The 21,664-nt window shown below is 31.4% G+C and overlaps 1 protein-coding gene across 2 annotated transcripts in view; it reads left to right on the top strand.

Annotated features, from left to right (window-relative positions):
• Positions 1 to 21,664, top strand: part of COL11A1 (collagen type XI alpha 1 chain) — a 204,631-nt gene that overhangs the window by 95,432 nt on the left and 87,535 nt on the right. For both annotated transcript variants that reach the window (XM_075999901.1, XM_075999900.1), the window contains exons 29-37: positions 5,647 to 5,700; positions 6,718 to 6,825; positions 9,551 to 9,604; positions 14,267 to 14,320; positions 14,450 to 14,494; positions 15,027 to 15,080; positions 15,186 to 15,230; positions 17,132 to 17,185; positions 21,465 to 21,518. In XM_075999901.1, coding sequence (XP_075856016.1) covers positions 5,647 to 5,700; positions 6,718 to 6,825; positions 9,551 to 9,604; positions 14,267 to 14,320; positions 14,450 to 14,494; positions 15,027 to 15,080; positions 15,186 to 15,230; positions 17,132 to 17,185; positions 21,465 to 21,518 — 522 coding nt within the window. The remainder of the gene's footprint in view (positions 1 to 5,646; positions 5,701 to 6,717; positions 6,826 to 9,550; positions 9,605 to 14,266; positions 14,321 to 14,449; positions 14,495 to 15,026; positions 15,081 to 15,185; positions 15,231 to 17,131; positions 17,186 to 21,464; positions 21,519 to 21,664) is intronic.

The following is a 21,664-nucleotide window of genomic DNA, read 5'->3' as shown; positions in this document are numbered from 1 at the left end:
AAATTTATTCAACAGATATTTCATTTCTCAAATATATGGAGTGATCACTTTCATACTACACTGTTGTAGCCCGTTTACAGGACGGAGGATGAACACAGAACATAAAAGACAAACACAGAACACAAAGAAAAACGCGGACACACAAACAGATGGTTGACTTGAGTAATAATATACTGGGTCCGTTTTATTTTTATACTCTCAAAGATTAAAGTTAGTTCCTTGTACGTAACCACCCAGGTGTGGAGGCCATAGCCATAAATTCCGGGATAGCCTTAGGGAAGCAGATATCCCCTGACTCAGAATTTCAAGGTGGTTGCTCTAGGCACTAGGCATAGATAAAGGACCGAGATTAGCAAGGATGGGCAAGGTGAGCCACAGGGGGCATTTCTCATCCCCAGCTTCTCTTAGGGTGACCCCCTAAGATCTTCAGCTGAACCCCAGCGGCTTTGCTGGCTTAGGTCACCTCTCCTTTGAGGGGTCTTACTCGTTTGACTAACCAGCCATCTTATGGGGTGTACTCAGCAATCACAGGGACCCCCAATGCGGTGGGTTGGGCCGCTCTTGCTCAGGTCCTTTGTTATGCCTCTAGGCAACACCTTTGTTTATCACAGGGAGTCTGTCCGGAACACATTACTTTCAAACATTACTCATTAACTTTAATTCTTAAACTAGGAAAATATATGTCAGTCCTCTACACTACACAATGCTAGTATAATTTGGAACCCTGTATTCTGGAAACTTAAAATCTCTAACAAACACAATGTCTTGTATTCTGAGGTAAAGACTAAATTATAAAATAGACACTAAAGTATGTCATAAGCAGAATTAGTCCTGCATACCTACTGCTCTCCACCCCCCCCTTTTTTTTACATGTGTTTAACTCTTATAAATCATACGATTGACCTTATGAATGGATTTGCTACAGGGTTTGGACATTATCCAGTTATATGCATAACAGAGGAATGTTTATTCCTTTTTTTTCCTACTGAAATCCCCCAAATTTATAAATAGAAATGCAGCACAAAACATGACAGCTTGAAGCACTACCCTAAACCAGCTGGGGAAAGAAGTCTTTCTATGTGATGTTACACATAAGGTATAAGTGTTGATAAGAAGGGATAAAATTAAAATCGGAGATACATGAAAGAATGTATTTAAGACTACAAATGAATAGGGCATTTCTAGTTTAATTAGCCTTGTCCAAAAAACATGAAATTCAGATTTTTTTAGGTAAATGTTTAATGTGAGTTTAGAGCCCCAAATCCTTCCAAATATCATGTTAAATCCAAATGTTATATTAAAATGCAAAGACAATGGCATTACTGAGAATCAGTATTGGATTAATTCTTACTGCAAAATGACATTACAAAATTTAAAAGAACACATAAGTTTATAGTATAGATGTTAGTAGATCTGGTAAGATGTATATATGTATACTTGAATAGTAATTTTATTGTTATTGTTAATATAATTAATATTTATATCAAGGATAGTCATATATTTTTATAGTTATAATGCTATGAAAAGCCCCTTGTTTAGATTTAATAACAATAGGGAATGGATAACAAGAAGGGATAGATTTATTATATCCATTATAATTTGTTCATCTGAAAAAAAAACTAGTAGGATACACTAAAAGTATACACTAAAAGCTTAGTTATTAATTATCTAATTGTTTACATTATTTTACATACTTATAATATTTGTCTTAGGCCATTTAAATATCTATTTTTAGCATGAATATATGATTTAATAAGTTTGGAGTAGTAGTGCTAGTCATTATATGGTTTGTTCATCATATCTCACTCTAGAAACAAAGGGAAAACTACTAGAAATCTTTACCAAGTATTAATAGTAGAAAAATACTATATTTTTGTTGATTATTTGCTAAAATTAAGGTACATAAATTAGTTGCTCTTTCAGTGTATTAGATGTTTAAGTTGCAATGAATCTTTTTCAGGGTCCTCCTGGCCCACAGGAGGGCCTAGTGTATACACTAAAGGTATACAACCATGTTGTCAGTTTTACTATATGAAAACTGTTATGTATTTTATATTACCTCATCTACTTTATGGTAATATCAATTCATATGGTTATTGTATTAATAAACAAACTTCATAATACCAATCGGCCCTCTGTATCTGTGGGTTTTGTACCCATGGATTAAACCAACTGCAGATCAAAAATATTTGAAAAAAATAAAATAAAAAAATATAATACAACAATAAAAATAATACAAATAACAATACTGTGTAACACCTATTTACATAAAATTTAAATTGTATCAGGTATTTATTATATGTAGTCTAGAGATTATTTAAAGCATACAGAAGGATGTGACTAGGTTACACACAAATATTATGCCATTTTATATTAGGGGCTTGAACATCTATAGCTTTTGGTAATTATATGTGGTCTTGGAATAAGTCACCCCTCAGGATACCAAGAGAGGACTGGTAGTATCTTACTGAGTTAACAACTGAGCACAATAGTGATTCAGGCAGGGTTTAACTTCTAATTTGTAGGTTGCTTGTACTAAAAAATATTGTCTTAGTTTAGAATTTTTTTAGTTAAGACATTTAAATATCAATTAAATTTTTTCTCTGGAATTAGTGCCAAACAAGGAGTTTTAGTGGGGCAAGGACAATGTTTAAAAGAAAGATGTTTAATTGTGGTGTGGATGTTGTGAACTTGATGGAAGGAGGGATAATTACAAAGAGACAGAGGTAAATAAAATTACAGATGATGAGACATACATGAGGAGAAACACACAGGAAAAAAATTAACATATATTGCTTTTATGTGGGAAAACATCTTGAGATGATTGGTTTCAGTATGTATGGTCTCAGAAGAAACAAGTATATATAGAGGAAAATAACTAAAATTATAAATTGAGAGTCCAAAGCTATAGGTTTTCATACTAACTAGATGTGTAAAACAAGAGATTCTATTCTCTGAGCCTCATTTTAAGTCTGTAAAATAAAAAGATGTCCTTAGAATTATCTCCAAGATATTTTTCAGCTATGCCATTTTTTCTATCCAATATACCAACAAATAATTATATTATATTACATAATACAGTTTAGATCTCTAAATTGCAGATTTAGAGAAATTCTATATAAATATTAATGGAAAATTTTTCATGATAAGAATCTTCCCTATTTTCAAACTCTGTGAATGATAAAGTCCTGATGAATTTTTAAAATACATTATTTTGTTTTTATGAGTATGCAAGATAAATGATTATCTCATGAGAGATAAAGAAGGAAGTCAAATTTTTAAAAAATACAATGATTTTAGTGTTAACTAAAGGTGAAATAGCAAGCTAGTACCCTGTGCTTGAAATTTTCCATGGTTTAGCCTCAGATTTGTCCTTTAAACCTGGAGCAACACAGCCAGATAAACCAAATGGCTTAGGTGAATTCTTCTTTTACACATCTTCTAAAACTATCTCTTTCTTTTTTAATCCTTCAGATTACTTCACATATGATCATTTTAGTACTGAGAATATCAATAACATGATATGTCATTTGTTAAAAAATGACATCTGTTGTAAGGGTATACCTAATTTGAATCATTCAGTTAATTTTTAAAGTCGTGGATATGTTGAAAAGAAAGACAAGACAGAAATAGCATCCTGTCCACTGAGTTCTTAAATAAATAAATAAACGAATGAGTAAAGAAATATCTGTCTGAAACAATTCTAAAAGCTCTTAGTGATTCTTAGACATTGAGCGCAGTATTCTTTAAACTAAACCTGGCAACTGTGTAATTACGTTTCTCTCTAGGGAGAAGGTAATGAAGACAATAGTCAATAGGAAGTAAGTGGTCATTTTCAGCTATTAAGCCTCGGCCATTGCCCAGTTGCATGCAGTATAGAGAGCATCTTGGCCCTTACAAAACCACTTTATGACCAGAATATTGAAAACATCATGCTTTTCTCTTGAAGAAAAATTCTAGGCCTGTCAGAATTATTTGAGTTAGACGAGATACCTGATCCGTTTTTCCAGTTTTAGGTATCATATATCCATAATTACCTGGTATTATGTATTTTCTGGACTTTGACATACCTTGCCAAACTCGCACTTAGGCATTTAGTAAGCATTTATTGAACATGATAGTTATCAAAAGTAAAAAATTTATTAGGCACTAGAGACTCAAAGGTTAGCTTGGCGTGATTCTTGTCTTCTACCATTTAGTAGAAGGAGAGCAACCTATGATCTACTAAATGCAGGATGGAATATTGTTGCAATAATAAATGTTTGATGGAGGCACACAGGATGGAGAGGTTAATTTTAGGAGGAAAAGATTAATGTCAGGGAAAACTTCATAGCAGAATTATGAGCTGAGTCTTGAAAGAAAAGTGAAGTATCTCCAGATGGGCAGGGAAAGGAAAGGATTTGCAGATGTATCACAAAAGAAAATACAAATAATCCCATTTTTCTAGAACTCAATCCCAGAGTTTTGGTGAGGATGAAGGGGAATCTAAGACAATAGACTGAAGAGACGAAGAAGGGCTACACATGGAGGGCAAGGAGGGAGATTATATAAATTGTTAGCAATTTGGAACCACTGAGATATTTTAAAGTAAAAATAGATATGATCAGTTTTGTGTTTTAGAGGGGTCATTTTTACACCAGGATGAGGAGAGATATGTGCTTTTCCTTCTTAGCTTTGTTTTTATATTCAGCCCCGCAACATTCTTTCCTGAAAATCTGCAAGTCAGATCCATTTCTTACCACCAATGGAAGTAACAACTTCCTCATCAAACCTTTCTCCATTCAGTCCTTTCCTCACCACAAACACCACCAGCACCAGCACCAGCACTACCGTCATCATCTTTATCATCGTCTTGTCTTCTCCGAACACCTATTCTACATCATCTGTACCAAAATGATTACAAATGTTCCGCTTTGTTTTTGTTAGTAAACAAAAATCTTAAAACACCTCTCTGCCTTTTCAACAGAGTAATTGCTCAATGAATGTTGTTGAACACATGAATGATATTCCTTAGGAACTTAATTTTTTCTTGCAGTTAAGAGCTAGTGAGGTTGTTTAGGAAGCATACTTACTTAAAAGTCCAGATTTCAATAAGAACAGTAGGAAATATTTCCATAGCCAAAATTTCTTCTTTAAAGGATGCCCAGTTTTCAACATCACAGCTCTGTGCATATGGTACCACAATGTAAACAATATTATTAATTGCATTTTTAAAATAATTTCATCTGAAAAGAAATTGTTGAAAGCACATGATAAAAAATACATGATATAAAATTCATAGATATAGATTATAAACTTAAAGGGACCATCATTTTATTTGGTAGTCGAAAGCTCTTGTAACCCAAAGTCAAAATGATAATTATTTAAGTATTTGTGTTTTTTTTATTCAAATAGTATAGAATACATGTTATTATAAAAGAGAAGATTTAATGGACACATTTGTGAAGAATTTCCTAGAGTAATTTATAGCCAATAATTGTGGATAGTGGAGATGAGAGTATGTGGCCGGGGGAAAGAAGTTACACAATTAGGATTTACATTACTGAAAAACATTTCCCCTAATTATAAGCACTTATATTTTATTTAGCCATGTTTTAGATTATTTCAAATAATAGATTAAACTATTTTATTCTTTATATTTTTTAGGGTGAAGATGGTTTTCCTGGATTCAAAGGTGATATGGGTCTTAAAGGTGATAGAGTAAGTAAAAAATAAATGCACTAGTACATAAAATTGTATATGTGTGTGTATTTTTTTCCCTTTTCTTGTCTTTCAATATACTAAGCACAGGATAAAGAAAAATGCTACTTCTACTTCAGATTTTGCTCATTTAGGTTTCTATATAGAGTGAGCATTTAAATTTTTGTGGAGATATCATATTGATTATCTTTTAGATGTTTTATTTCCATAAGTTCCATAACTGACACTCATGTACACACACACATGTATTATTGTTTCTACACACAATTTTAGAAAATTATGGTCACATTACATCTTTTAAATAGGTATAAATTTTATTCATACATAGCTATGCTGCCTAGAAACTATATGTCTGAAACTTTCATGAATTTTCATTACATGGTGGTCTTGAATTTTTGAGTATAAAATAGTATATTTTTTCTGGTAATGAGTTATAGAAAACACAATATTAGTTACATAACACATATTAAATACTTTTTTAGGAAGATTTATTTTATAACTAATATAATAGTACCTAATATATCTGAGCAAAGGGGCATAATAATAAATACATTTTTTTCCCTAAAATTCACATGAAGCCTGAGTCCAGGATAGGAGATAGTAACTGCCATATACTACTTCTTAATACCTTAAAGATAAAAACCAAGTCCAAAATGAGAACATTTTCCTTGTGTTCCAAATAGTAATTGCCAAAGTTGCTAGTCAATCTTTATTCTCTGATTCTCTCTTTTTTCTCTCTGTCTCTGTGCAACACAGATGTATTAAAAACAACCTAATGTCATACATGGTAGCATCAGGCTTCTGTAGGTATTCAAATATCAGCCTATATTCAATTCTTTATTCAATAACAAAGAGAATGATGAAGTCAAACACTTTGAAACCGCTTAGTCATAAATAAAACGTGGGTAAACAACAGACCAAGAGTTGAAGAATCTGCCTTTCTGATATGCTGTAATCTATGCCCTTCAATCTCCAGATATGTTTTAAGTTACAAGAATGTTATATTCTGTTATGTAGGGAGAAGTTGGTCAACTAGGCCCAAGAGGGGAAGATGGCCCTGAAGGCCCCAAGGGTCGAGCAGGCCCAACTGGAGACCCTGGTCCTGCTGGTCAAGCAGGAGAAAAGGTTAGTAAATGATTTCAAATTTGCAGGTCCTCTTGTAGATGATGCACCATTATCATTTTAAAATGATTTAAATTACTGATGTCAGAAATCTACTGATGACATTAGGGGATTCTATTAAATTTCTATTAAATACTGCTAAGATGGCTATATCTATCTTTTTTGCACTGATCCCTTCTGGTCTCTTCTGCTATCCTAGGCCATGCAAGATAATTCACTCTTGCAGGTCTTCCACACTGGAGAATTTGAGTGTGGTTAAAGGATAAAGGCATAAATGGAAGTGATCTACTTATGGTTTTGGACCAAGTAAAATTATCTTTGCCCCTCAAACCAAAATGTACATTTTTCTATTTTTTTCAGTTACACATCTGTTTTCACAGAGTAGGTGTTTTAAAAAATACTGTCATCAGACCCAACTTCGAAAGACTTTAATTTTAATCTTGTGTTGACATAGACATTATTATGTTTTCAAATGTCCCCAGATAATTCTAATATTCATTGGTTTGAGAGACACTGGACATTATGAATTATGTCAACAATATTTCCCACCATTACCTTTAAATATAATAATAAATAACATTACAATTATGCCTTCGTAGACTATTTAGTGATATGGTAAACTATTTGTAACGTACTGTGATTTTAAATGAAAAAAAAAAACTGTAAATGTCTATGACAAGTGTTATCCTATTATATACACTAAAGCAAAATATAAATAATAATAATCTTTTGCTGGTATAATTTGAATGATTCCCTTTTTATATATATATCTATATATGTCTCCATTTTCTACAGCAATCATGTCATTATTCTACAAGATGAATTCTTTGCTATTTAAGAAAATTATAATTTTGCCCCCTTCCTACCATTCAATCCCAGAAAGCAAATATATTATATAGGTATTTTATATGGAGATTGTGAATAGACAAATACAAAAATATTTCCTCATGTCATTATTACCTGTTATACTGTTTCACACCTTGAAACTTCTACAGTTTCACACTTGGCCATAGTTGTCATTTGTGAATTGATGAACAGCGTCATAGTGTATAAGCAGCAGGTGTAAAGATCAGGGACAAACAAGGGCTTGCTAGTCCTTTAGACCCTTCCATTTAACGTGCTTAATTGCCAGTAGTGAAAGGCTATTATGGGACTTTTCCTGCCTTCTGAGCTTTTCTTTATTTTGTGTAAATGTTCACAGAAACTATTCTGAGACATCAGGAGTTTAAACTGCTTCACAATTCTTATTCTATGACATTTCCTTAGTATTTGTCCCTTTATTGCAGCTACCTATCATCATATTGAAAATATAAATTTTCTGTCTGAATTTATTTTAAAATGACTCTAAAATTAATAAGAGTATAATTCTAATGTAGTGGTTAGCATAGAACACAAATAGCTTTCCTTAACCTTGCAATTAATTGATGGCATAAAACAAGTTATGATAACTCGATGTATCCAAGGGGACATCATTAAAAGAATGCTTCTTAGGAGTTTGCATATTTTCTATCTGAAGACTACTTATCTATGCAGTATTGACGAGACTCAGACAACTCTTTAGTTCAATGTAAAATAACAGCTTCATAAAGTATGTTTTTAATTTCTTGCCTTGCTCCATCCAGTAAAATATTTATTTTTATCATAAAGTTGTACTCATTTTTTAGCATTGCATATACTAATTTGGACTTGTGTTTGTTTCTTTTCTTATTTTTTTAAATATACATTGGAAATACTGATTCTTTATGTTTGCCAATGTTTAAAACTTAATAAACAATATTTTGTAAATTAAGTATGCTTTTATAAATATCTTATTAAGGAAAATAATGTATAGTAAATTTCCACAAATGTATTTTATTTAATTAATTTATTTTATTTATCTCTCTACCTGTATTTTCTTATTAATGCTTCCTTCAGAAAGAATTTTTGGGAGGCTAATTTTGTTATTATAATATTTTAAACTGCTTAGTATTTGTTATACATTGTTGGACTTCATTATAACTTAACAATTTGTTCTAGCCATTTTCAAGTGAGGTGATCTCATTGCATGGAACAAAATTATTTGCATACTTAAGTACCCAGCTGGAGGAATTAACACTACACAAAAAAATCTTTATAATTATTTATAGCTCTCAACACACATTGTATTTATTAGTCCAAGTATTCCCAGATATTTGAATAAAAGAAAAAATTGACTCAAAATTTGATTCCAAATTTCTTTGTATATCTATTTAAGTTTTATTACTCATTGAGAAAAAGTCAAATAGCTCATGATCACTTGCTTTATATTTGGACTGGGATATACAAAGTGACTTTATCAAAAAAATTTAGTCTATTTGGGGCGATAAAATATAAATGCTCCAAGTATATCAACTAACTTAAAAGTAGTAATTAATATTGAAAAAGCTTAGGAGTTTTTTAGTCATGCTTCAGAATTCACAAAAGAGTTTAGAGTTCCCTTTAAAGCTCAAGGTTCTATGTCCGAATAAGGCACTGTCAATTATACAGCATAAGTGAAATTGGACACCATTATAGCATTAGAAAGCAGCAATTTCCTTTTTCTGTTCACGTGAAGAAATATAGTGTAAGTAAAGTAGGATAAAAACTTGCAAATCTTCCTTTTGAGTGTGCAGATGTGTGGTTCAAATATGTAGGAAAATGATTAAAATTGTCTTTTAAACTTAATTCAACTTAGAGTAATTTTATTTACCAATTTTTTTTTTAACTTTAGGGAAAACTTGGAGTTCCAGGATTACCAGGATATCCAGGAAGACAAGGTCCAAAGGTAAAACAATTAGCTTGATTTTTATAGTTTATCAACATTTTGTAAAAACACTTAAAATTAATCACATATGATTACCTTACAGTTTGCACCAGAGAGATGATGAGTACTTAAAACATAACTGCACTAGGGAAAATCATAGTGTGAATGGGTACCTGGATTGCGAGGAGCTCAGAGAGCCTAGATGATTAATGATTGGAGTAATTTAGGAGACAGGGTCTTGATAGGAGGGCATAAATGATACTTCCTTGTAATTGGAATAAGTAGAACTATTCTAGTGTATCTGGAAGTTTTAAAGTGGATATAAGAATGGATAACAGCTTTTGATTTCTTTTTTATTACCCGAAGGGTTTGAAAATTTTATACCTCTTTCTCTATTACCCTGATTTCCATATGCATTTGTTTCCCATGGTTGCCATAACAAAACTCTACAAATGTAATGACTTAAAACAACACAGATTTATTCTCTTACAGTTATGGAGGCCAAAAGTATGAAATCAAGGTGTGGCAGGCCACCTCTTTCCAAAGGCTGTAAGAAAGAATCTGTCCTTTTGTTTTCCAGCTTCTGGTAGCCTCAAGGGTTTCTTGGCTTGTGGCTGTGTATCTCTAATATTTGCCACTTTATGTGCACGCTTTTTCTGTGTCTCTGAGAATTGTTCTCTCTGTCTCTTGCAAGGATACATGTCGTTGGATTTTGGGACCACTTGGGTAATCCAGAATGGTCTCATTTCAAGACCCTTAATTTAATTACATTAGGGAAGAAATTTTTATCCAAATAAGGTAACATTCACAGGTTCCAGAGATCTATCTGGACATAGAGATATTCCATTCAATTCACTTATCACATTCAATTATCACTCAAATACCATTTTCAGCTCTTTGAAATATACATATTTTAAGTATGAGAAAGATGGTTTTAAAAATGCACGTTTACCTACCTCATTGTACTAATTTTTCTCAAACTAACCATAAAACTTTGTTAAAGCCACACTTGATACCTTGAGTGGTTACATTAAGGAGGTTAAAAATAAGTTAACATATAAATGTTAATTATTAATAATATAGTTATATCATTCTTTTAATTATACATACATGAGACTACATCAATCTACTACCTGTTTATCCAAGTTTGTCCCATTCAAGCAGAAGAAATAGGGTAAACAGGGAAAATCCTGGTTATATAATATTCTTAAACATATATTTATTAATAAGTTTCACAGATAAGCAAGACAAAATGTTCTTTCCCCTGACAAATGTGAACTACATGCACTTGTGTTTACTCATCATCATGTTTTAGGCATTTATTTTAGGCTTGCTGTGTAGTTTTGTCTTATAATTTTTCATTGAGTTTTGAAAACATCTGTATTTCTTTGTGTGGAAGGCTTAAATATATGGAGCCCTTCTAAAATAAGATTCATGCTGTCTATAATTCAAAAATAATACAAACGTGACTTAGATGTTACTGGATACATTCAGAACACTGATTAATAATTTTTACCTTTTAAGTATTGCCTTAATATATTTCTCTGTCTCTCAGTTCCTTTTCTTTGAAATGTCAAGCATTTTCACAAATATTATGAGTAAAAAAAGAAGCCATTCAGTGCATATCCCAGGACCTTAAGCCATCCGAGATTACTTCATGAATTCTTGATGAATTTTCAGAATTGAATTACAAATGTAATGTTGTTTTATTTAGATTTAAAAGCAGAAAACTATCATTGTATTACTTGAATGAGTACAATTTTATTAGTTTCTTTGAAATTCTGACTTTTTTCCAGTTTTTCCTAAGTCAATTCTCTGATCAATATTCTTTGAATTATTTTTATTTACAAAATTCATCAGAATTTTTTAGAATGTTTCTTCCTAAAGGAATCCAACATTTTTCTTTACTCTTTTATCAAAATTCCTGGAATTTTGTTCTTTATTTTTCATGTTGCTTTTCTTTATAATTCAAGTTTTTTTATGATCAAAAAGCTTTTAGGTTTTCTAGCTCTAAAACAAAAAGTGCTGAGCACATAAAAGATCAAAGATAGCTTCACATTATTTTCCTATGTGTTAGCTAGTGAATTTTTAATGAATTTAAATCTTTATTCTACTAAAAGTGAAATTTGATTGTTAATCTCTTTAGAGCAGTTTAAGGACTATACTTGGACACTGTAATTTATCCAGTTGTGTTAGTAGCAATATAAGCCAAAAGGGTATTCAAAAGACACCCACCAAATATACTATAAAAGGATAGCTGTTTCCTAAAGTAAAATCTATGATACTTTTATTTTTCAAACAGCATTTAAAATAATTTTGAAAGTTTTACATTTATTGACTGAGCCAGTTTCACATTTGACCTTTGACTTTATTGCCTTTTGTTTTTTCCATATAAAACTAGGAAGTGACTTATCATAAATATATGTATATATAATATATAGGTGGTAATTCTTCATGTGGAAAAGAAAAATAATAATCCCATGTATTACAAACTGTTTAATTGGTGGATTGGATATTTTTTGCATGTTTTCTATGAATTTCCTAGAGCAGAAACTATGTAAAAAATAAATTTATAAAAAAACAAAATTGACACATAAGCCATTTTTTAAGTGAAGTATTTATACATATGATTTGTTATCTATTCTAATAAGGACAGAGATAAATATTTGTTCACCCCAAATTTTTATTTTCATACTAGATTATATTCCCCTGTCAAATTCCTAGAATGGTCACATAGTAATATTTGATCAGATATATAACTTCATCTGATTCTCTGTAGAGAAAAAGAAGGGGCTTTGAAAGCTCTTCAAAAAACGTAATTTGCAGACTTTTCGCCCCAGTATGTGAATCCTAACAATTGTCCTCAGGTTGATCACAAGTCTGTTTTATAGTCGTGAATCAGATTATATTAGGAAACAGGTGATTAAGACAGCATACTTCGGATTATTATTTTGACCATCAAAGACTGTAAAGTGTCCCATACAAGTTTTCTGACCTGCTTTAATAGCATTGTGGAGGAATATAAATTGGTAACATCCTGCCTGCCTGCTATGTGTGTAATATTCATTACTTTCAAAGTGGGAACAGAGCTAAATGGTTATTACTTCCTGAATGTAGCTAATAGTCTACACCTAGCTGTTTTAACTGTACATACCTAAGAATATAGCTTCCAGGACTTCTCAGACTTCATAATGCATGTCACTTAGAGAAGCTGTTAAAAATGCAGATTCCTGGACCTCATTGTCAGAGTATGTTTCAATTTCAGTAGATCTGGAGTGTGACTTGACTATTTTTAGCAGCCACTCCAGATTATCGTGATACAGAAGAGTCATTTATCCTGATATAGAGGAGCCATGAGGAGCCATTTGTCACTTGGAGAAACATTATTTTTAGGGGTAGTTTAGTGCAAATGAGTGGATTCAAAAAAGCAAGGAATGCATTCAAGTCAAAGAATGCTTTGTTATATTTCCCTTAATTCATGGAGAAGTGTGTGCAATTGGAATGTCTATTACTCTCTGCTAGACATCTTACACATTTACTGCATTTATCCATAAAATGGTCTAAACAGGAAAAGTAAGTATTTGGAAGCCTCCTCCCACCCCTTTTGCAGGGTCTCATAATTAGCAAGTTGAGGAGCAAGGATTTGAACCCCAATTGGTTCTATGTCACTATATAATGATGACGCAAACCAAGCACAGAAATGATCAAATAACTGTCTAAGCAGATAGCAATTTAGACATAGGCATACAATGAAATGGGGGAATTTGATTGCTGGTGATTATATTGTATTCTATCTATAAAATGTGGCCATTTGTGAACTAAATGAAATAATAGTTTTATGTGCTTGTTACATTTTAAGATCATTATTTCTTATCTATTGTTAACATTTTTATACACTGCGTTCTTTTATTCCAATCTCCCACAAATTTCAAAATATCTGTAAGAAGTATGTTATTGCCCTTATTTGGCAGAATGAAAAACTTTACTTGAAGAGGACAAATGATGTATCAAACTTACTTAGCTGATACATGACAACATAAATCTTGAATTTATGTCTTTAGAATTCCAAAGAAAGGTTATTATGCTTGACTGTCTGACTTAGACTCTTAGTTAGATGTAACTGTTCAGATGCCAAATAGAAAAGGTAGAGGGAGGTTTTCAATCTATATGATTTGATCCCAGTTCTAAAAGTATAAAAAATATTCAACTAAAAATGAAAGTATACAAATACAGTAACATAAATTCAAAAAAAAATTTTATAGAATCTGTTTTAATATTTGACTACTCATGCTTTATGAGTAGTTTATAATTATATTATAAATTATATATAATTATAAGAATATAATTTTTTTAGAGCTGAAGCAATTAAGTAGAATTAGAAGTTAAAATATATTTTCTGTAAAATGTCCTTTCATTGCTATTTTATAACATAAGAGATATAATAACATTTGATTATTTTACTTATAAAGTTAAAAACTAAAATATATTTTATCAATTCGTGCTTTCAATGCTTCCAGGATTTCAGATGTCATTGTAAGTTCATTTCAATTACATATACTGAAATTATATTTCTGATTCAAATAATACCAGCTGTGTCAGAATCACTGTGTTCCAAAAGAATTACAGCTTGCATCTAAAAATGTTAATTACTATATTCATTGTTTATTATTTTTATTATTGTAGGGTTCCACTGGATTTCCTGGGTTTCCAGGTGCCAATGGAGAGAAAGGTGCCCGGGTATGATATATAAGTATACTTTTCTGATCTAATATAAATATTCTTGCATGAGCACCCATCTCTCAGCACCAGATTCATAATTTACAGTGATATAATGAGTACTGAAACTGTTTGAACTGTCTTTGGCAGGGAGTAGCAGGCAAACCAGGCCCTCGGGGTCAGCGTGGTCCAACGGTAGGTACCTTGACTTAAAAAAATAATTTGCATTTTTTTCATTTTGTATTTAGTTTCCCAAGATAAATTTTGCTTCAAAAATAAAAAATTGGGGCTGGGTGCGGTGGCTCACGCCTGTAATCCTAGCACTCTGGGAGGCCGAGGCAGGAGGATTGTTCGAGGTCAAGAGATCAAAACCAGCCTGAGCAAGAGCGAGACCTGTCTCTACTATAAATAGAAAGAAATTAATTGGTCAACTAATATATATATATATATATATATATATATATATATATAAAAAATTAGCCAGGCATGGTGGTGCATGCCTGAAGTCCCCGCTACTCAGGAGGCTGAGGCAGCAGGATTGCTTGAGCCCAGGAGTTTGAGGTTGCTGTGAGCTAGGCTGACGCCACAGCACTCACTCTAGCCTGGGCAACAAAGCTAGACTCTGTCTCAAAAATAAATAAATGAATAAACAAAAATAAAAAAATGGTTCAGTGCCTTTAGATTTGCTTGACAGTGGATCAGTTTCATCTTTTGCTTTCGTATACAGGGTCCTCGAGGTTCAAGAGGTGCAAGAGGTCCCACTGGGAAACCCGGGCCAAAGGTATTGTCTGCACCTTAGTCCATTTGGGCTTTGCTATAAGTTTCTCTGACAGATGAATGTGGTGAGAAGGAATCAAAACTAATCTTTTGTTATTATTGTTGCCAGGGCACGTCAGGAGGTGATGGCCCTCCTGGCCCTCCTGGTGAAAGAGTAAGTATGATACAGCCACAAAATATAAAATGAAAATTAATATTTTTGGAAGTGTTTACATTTCTGGGAAATGATACATGTATCTGCAATACATGTACACATTCATTCAGAAAATCTAGTCTGCACTGAAAAAATTCTTGTTCTTTAATTTACTCCCCTCCACCAATAAAAAATCTTAATTATTCGTTACTGATTTTATTATAGAAATGAGAAAAATAATGTGTGTAGTTGGCCCAAGATAAAACTCTTAAACTTAAGCCACAATACATTTTCTATTTTAAGTGTGCTTAAAATGCCTTTGCCTTTTTATCCACTCCTCTTGTTTTTCATCTTGATGCCCATTTTATCCAGAGTTGGCAGAAGCATTATGCTGGTAAAATACCACCAGCCATTAAGTCACGATCAATATACATTCAACTCGGGATGAAACATCTATTCCAGTAAATAGAAAAACTATTTAGTAAATTGATTTTTAATTGATATAAAATAAAGCTAAATACAGATGCATAAGCATGCCGTTTGTTTGGGGTGTTTGGCAAAATATAGCATTTTTAGCTGGATTTTTTGAAAGCTAGCCTCTTGAAAGAATTTTAAATATTAAAATCTGTATTACCTTCAAAGAAATTAAAACCATTCTTCATATTCTATATGATTTTCAGTATTAGGTAGTTATGTTAATATATTTTTGTATATTATTATTTGAAATTTATAGTAGGTATTTAACAAAAAGGAAAACAAAAACACCATATGGGGTATAACTTAAAACTTAGAATAAGGAATTTTTTTTTTTTTTGAGAAGGAGCAATAAGCGAAACTTAGGTTTCCTCTATTTGTGACAAAAATGTGAGTAGATGAGACATAAGAACAAACATTAATGTTAATTTAAGGCTTTGGTTCATATTTAATTAAATTTAAGTTTCCACTAAACGTTTCTTACTCTTGATAAACTATTCTCAAATTAAGTCAATTTATCCTGTACATTTTGAGTTCATAAATAATGCATACATTTGAAATATTTTATGGTCAAAATCATTTTAATAAGAAGATACAGTTAAATTAAAATGGCTGAATCATTAAATGGAGTAGAACAATTTAACAAATAATAGCACAACTGTCAGTTTTGTTTTTAAAGCATAAACTATTCTCTTCTGACATTTTGTTTATATATTCCAAAATTTCATGATCAATATTTATAAGTGAATACAATTTTGATTTTGCATTTTAATTTGAAATACAATAGTGTGATCAACATAATGATTATTTGTAATTGTAAAAACACTTGAGAGTGAGAAAACTACATTTTGAGAATCAAAGTAAAGAGTTTTTTTGAAGTAATTTCATCTTATCTGCAAATGAAGTTTATACATGAGTAAAATGAGATATTGACATCTTCAAAAATAAATATATCTTACATACAGAGACTAATTAAAGGCATCTTCCAATGGTCTTTTTGTAATAGTCACATATATTTCCTTGTAGTTCTGTATGGCTAGATCCAGATTGTTTATGAAGTTAATTTTAAAATAATTTTTTTTTGGGGACTATGGAATTGAATTGAATTAAAATATCTCCTTCTATAAATGTTTCTAGCCAATGTTGAAAGTAAAGAAGCTGCAGAACTTCTCTATACTTACATGTTTTACTCAATTTTTAATACGAATTCTGAATATTTAAAGTGCTCCTAAGGTAAGAACGTTGATGTCATATACAATTTTGAATACTGAATAGTGTGAAAAATCATCCATTTTGCTTGTAGATTAGCACGTATTATCATGTTGTATTGCCATAGTTTTATCACTATAGTGATGAAGCTGTATGCTCCATTGTATTATATCTGTAGAAATGAACCTCAAGTATAAATATGTTGTTAAATTTTGTCCACTGCTTTTTATTTTTTTTAGGGTCCTCAAGGACCTCAGGGTCCAGTTGGATTCCCTGGACCAAAAGGTCCTCCTGTAAGTGTTATAGTTTCTCTTCCTCTTTTTTCATTTGATAATGTTTTTAAATTTTTGAGAGTCATCGCTTACTTAGTTTTTAATTATCATTGATAAAATCCCTGTGAAATTGCAATTAATAATGTCACAGAATATAGATATTTTCAATTTATAAATTTCATAGATTATTTCTGAGTATAATTTAAACATTTCTTATTAAGTATTCTCTCAAAATATATAAAAGACTATAGAACAACATGAGTATTAATCTCTCAACTACTCCTCTACTGCAATGAATATTAATAATGACATTAGAAACTATTAACAAATCCTAAATATTTGATATATTAGAATTTTCTCCATTATCTCCCATCATCACATATATCCTTGAAATATCACTTCCAAAACCCCCTCTAATGTTCTGATATTACTTATATCATATTAAGGTTTATTTATTTGTATTATTTTTGTCTCTATGATGTATTCTTATTAGAGATTGTAATAATAATTCTTATTGAATCATATCCTTTTACAAAATGTGTTTAGAGCAATATTCTTTGAATATCTTTATCAAGCATCTTCCCAAAGTTAATTGAAATACTTTTTCACATTTAAATGTTTGTTGGACCATAGGGCATGCTCAAGGTTTTTTCTTTTCTTTCCTTTTTTTTTTTTCCTGCAACTTCTTCAGTTTCTTTGAGTGCTAGAATCTGCCTACCCATCTGTCTATGATAGTGGTTCATAAAATATAGTCCTTGGCCCCCAGCAGCAGTTGGGATACTGTTAGAAATGCAACGTGTCATTTACCTAATCAGAACTCTAGAGAGGGGCCTAGCCCACGCTATAACGAAACCTCTATATAGTTCTGATGCATGCTGAAGTGTGTGAACCACTGTTTTATTCTAGACTAGACAATACTACCCAAATTTTAATGTGCATACAAATCATCATTATTTATTTTGAAATACCTACTTACATGTTAAACATTGATACAATCTCTTACTTTTTCTAATAATTTTAGACACTATGTGAAGTATTATTTTAACACTGAACAGTTTTGCTTTATATTACTAAAAACATCAAGAAAGGATTTTTATCTATATTACAGTGTGCTAAAAAGGATTGATAGGAATAACTAGTATTAAAAATAAGGTAATCTTGATACTACCTGCATAATATTGTTTACCTATAATCTCCGTTTTGCTCCAAATATGACATTAAGTCCATGAGTTTCATGGAGAGGTGAAAACACAGTTCCAGAAGTGATTTTACACATTTTTTCCATAAACATTTCCATAAGTATTTTTAGGCCATGTGCATAGTCATTGTTCAGCAAAATAAAATCCAGTGATATGTATAACCTCATTATCATACCATTTGCACTTGTATGTATTGTTAAGAACTGTTTCCCCCATATATAATTTTATTGTCAAAGCCATTTGACTCATTTTTCTCAGACTTTCCCAGTCAATTCTCTCATGTATCTTTAAACAAGTTTTGAGCCATTGATCATGCATACATTTTGTCTCTAAGAGATATTGAAAGTATAACATAATAAATGCCTACACTGGAGACGCATGCATTCTAGTTTGAGAGACAAGACACTGTTAATGAGCATTGCTTACATTGCTAAACAAAATGATTTTTATAGTGTTTCTCTGACAAAGTGAAACACTAGAGCATGAAATAGAAATACCTGTCATTGCTCCGGTATATAGTTTTATGAAGATTGGGAAAGAAATGCCTTCATCTGTTTGATATAGAAAGAAATTGGTGTGGATATATAGAACCAGTCTCTTTCTATAGATTAATTGGCTCATCTTCATTGAACCAGGAAAAAAAATTCATATATGTGTGTGTGTATATATATATATATATATATATTCATACATACATGTATGGGTTGAATGCTTGGAATATTTTGTATAGATTCTGTTAATCTCATGCCAATGTCTGCCTATTTGGGAAGTATATTCATTTGTTTAAGAAAAAAAGTAACTTAAAGTGATTAAGATTTATACTGTGACTACTATGAGAAACATTCTATTTGTAGAAGAAGAAAAGGGAATGAGAAGTGAAAAAACATCCTTGAACAATTATTTATAAGTGTCTTTTCACAAATTGCCTTACTATGTCAGCATACACTCATTTAGATAAATTTCTTGTACTGACTAGTCAGTAATGTCATATACTGACTAGAATAAATGTCTTGTACTGACTAGATCAAAAGGGCAGCCTTTTTTGATTAAAAAAAGTATTATTTTTAAATAAATGTCATTAACTTCTTTAGTAATTAGTCTGCTTTATTTTATTGGATATTAATGTGGCGCCATCATCATTATTATTTAGGATTAATCACTTGGTATAGTATAAGTATGTACTTAAATCGGGTAAAATAATAATGATACCAATTTCATATGTAGTCCATTAACCCTGCTTCCTTGAGAAAGCCATTAAAGATCATGTTGCTTTCATGCCAGGATGACATCATTTCGAAGTAAGATTACTATTTTAAAGGATTATGCTATCTTGCAGTGAAAGTGTAATCTACATCAGCAAATAGGAAATATTTAATTTGTATATTTACAACTTTGTTAGAAAAGGCGTACATCTCTTCAAATAATGGCAAAATACGTCATTTGAGAAGCACTTACATATGGTGAGAAAAAAAGACCAACATATTTATTATCCTCCAGCTGTCATCCTCTACGTGGAACCTTTATCACTGGCCCACAATGACTACATATTTATTGTTATTGTGATATATGTATCAAAATAGTGATAAGGCACAGATATTACTTTTTATTTGCTATTTCTTAAAACTGGACCTCAACGACGTTTACTGTCAACTAACTTACTCATTGCTGCGTTTCACCTCTAAACTGAGGGGAGAACTAAGTCTTACATTACTATACACCTACTGACTGATACATATGTATGTAATATATATTTTGAAAGAAGGAATGGTTAAATGACATCCAAGAATGTTTGGGGCCCTTGGTTAAAAACACTCCAACACTCCGGTTTTGATCTTTTGTGGGAGGATGGCACTAAAATCACTGAGGTGGTCCTGGAAAACAAAAGAAAATTACTGAGCAAGCCATGATCTTGTGAAATATTATAAGAGTTTTTAATTAGGGCTGGTAATTAACAGGGCATTCAGGGTGTCAGTACAGATGAGATCAGGGAATAGAGATGATTATGGCACTGCCAAATCCTTTCTCCTGAAGGAGCTAGCCAACCTAGAAAAAGTCTTCCTCAGTTCCAAGAAAGCTGTGTGTGAAAATGATATTATTTTGAAACAAAGCCTTTTGTTCAAACTGCCTATTAACATATAAAAAATATGATTGAAAATAGATATTTAAATAGTGAGAGGTGTATCTGTTGTAATTAAAATGTCATCGCTAAAACTATCATTTCTCTCCATTTATCCAGAAGGGTGAGAATATTTCTGTCTATACTTATTAGCCATATTTTGAAATTTGAACTCGATACTTAATTGTTTCTGGGTAGAATGAATAATCTATAAGGCAGACTAAAGAAGCAATCTATTTCTACTAAGTATTTAAAATATAGGCGTCTCACAGAGTTGTTTACTTTAAGTGCTTAGTTAAATTGCTTCATTTATTTCTTCAGACATAACAGAGACAGCATCCTTTACAGAAAGTGATAAAACAGTAGATTTGCTCTCCACTACTTAATAGACATTATGCTTCCAAAAGGATATATGAGAAAACTTACTGGGAAAAACTGGTCCTGATGACTTCGAATGGAGCATAACATATTTCTTTCGTTTACTTGAAACAACTTGAGAAGTAAAATGCCATTGTTTTTATGAGCTTGTCTTTTGCATTCTTGTGGCTTAGAATCTCAGATCACCACTAGAGGGCACTACCTCTCTGTTATCCAAGTTTTGATGCACAGGGAATTGAATTAGGAACAGATCACCAAAAAGAGGGAAAATATTCATTTGTTAACTACTAAAGGACTAATATTTTCGTGAAAATAAAAATGCAAAGTTATGCAAATATACTTTTAAAAATATAGATTGCAAACGAAATATAATAAATCTTTTAAATTGTAAAATGTTCAGAATAGAGTTCTACAATTTTCTCTTGGTCTCAATTATAGCTACAGAATTATGTTAAAGAAATATATGCAGATACCACCATTTAAAATCAACAGAACATCAAAATACAATATGTAATGAAAATATGAAAAAAATTGTTATTACATTTAGACTATATAATAATTCAAGGAATATTTGTGACATGTGGTTATTTAATATTTGTGATTTCAGGGACCACCTGGGAAGGATGGACTGCCAGGACACCCTGGGCAACGCGGGGAGACTGTAAGTAACCTTGTTATTCTAATTAAAATTCTCCATTCTAGCACCTCATCAGTCCACAGAAAGCTACTTTATTATTACTGTTCAATTACTAGGTTTAGGACAATGAAGAAATTAATTGTATTGAAACTTTCAGTAAAATATATAAA

The sequence above is a fragment of the Microcebus murinus genome, chromosome 2, assembly GCF_040939455.1.
Source record: "Microcebus murinus isolate Inina chromosome 2, M.murinus_Inina_mat1.0, whole genome shotgun sequence".
NCBI lineage: Eukaryota > Metazoa > Chordata > Mammalia > Primates > Cheirogaleidae > Microcebus > Microcebus murinus.
The sequence above is the reverse complement of the archived record's forward strand: the minus strand, read 5'-3'. Positions and strand labels throughout refer to the sequence as shown.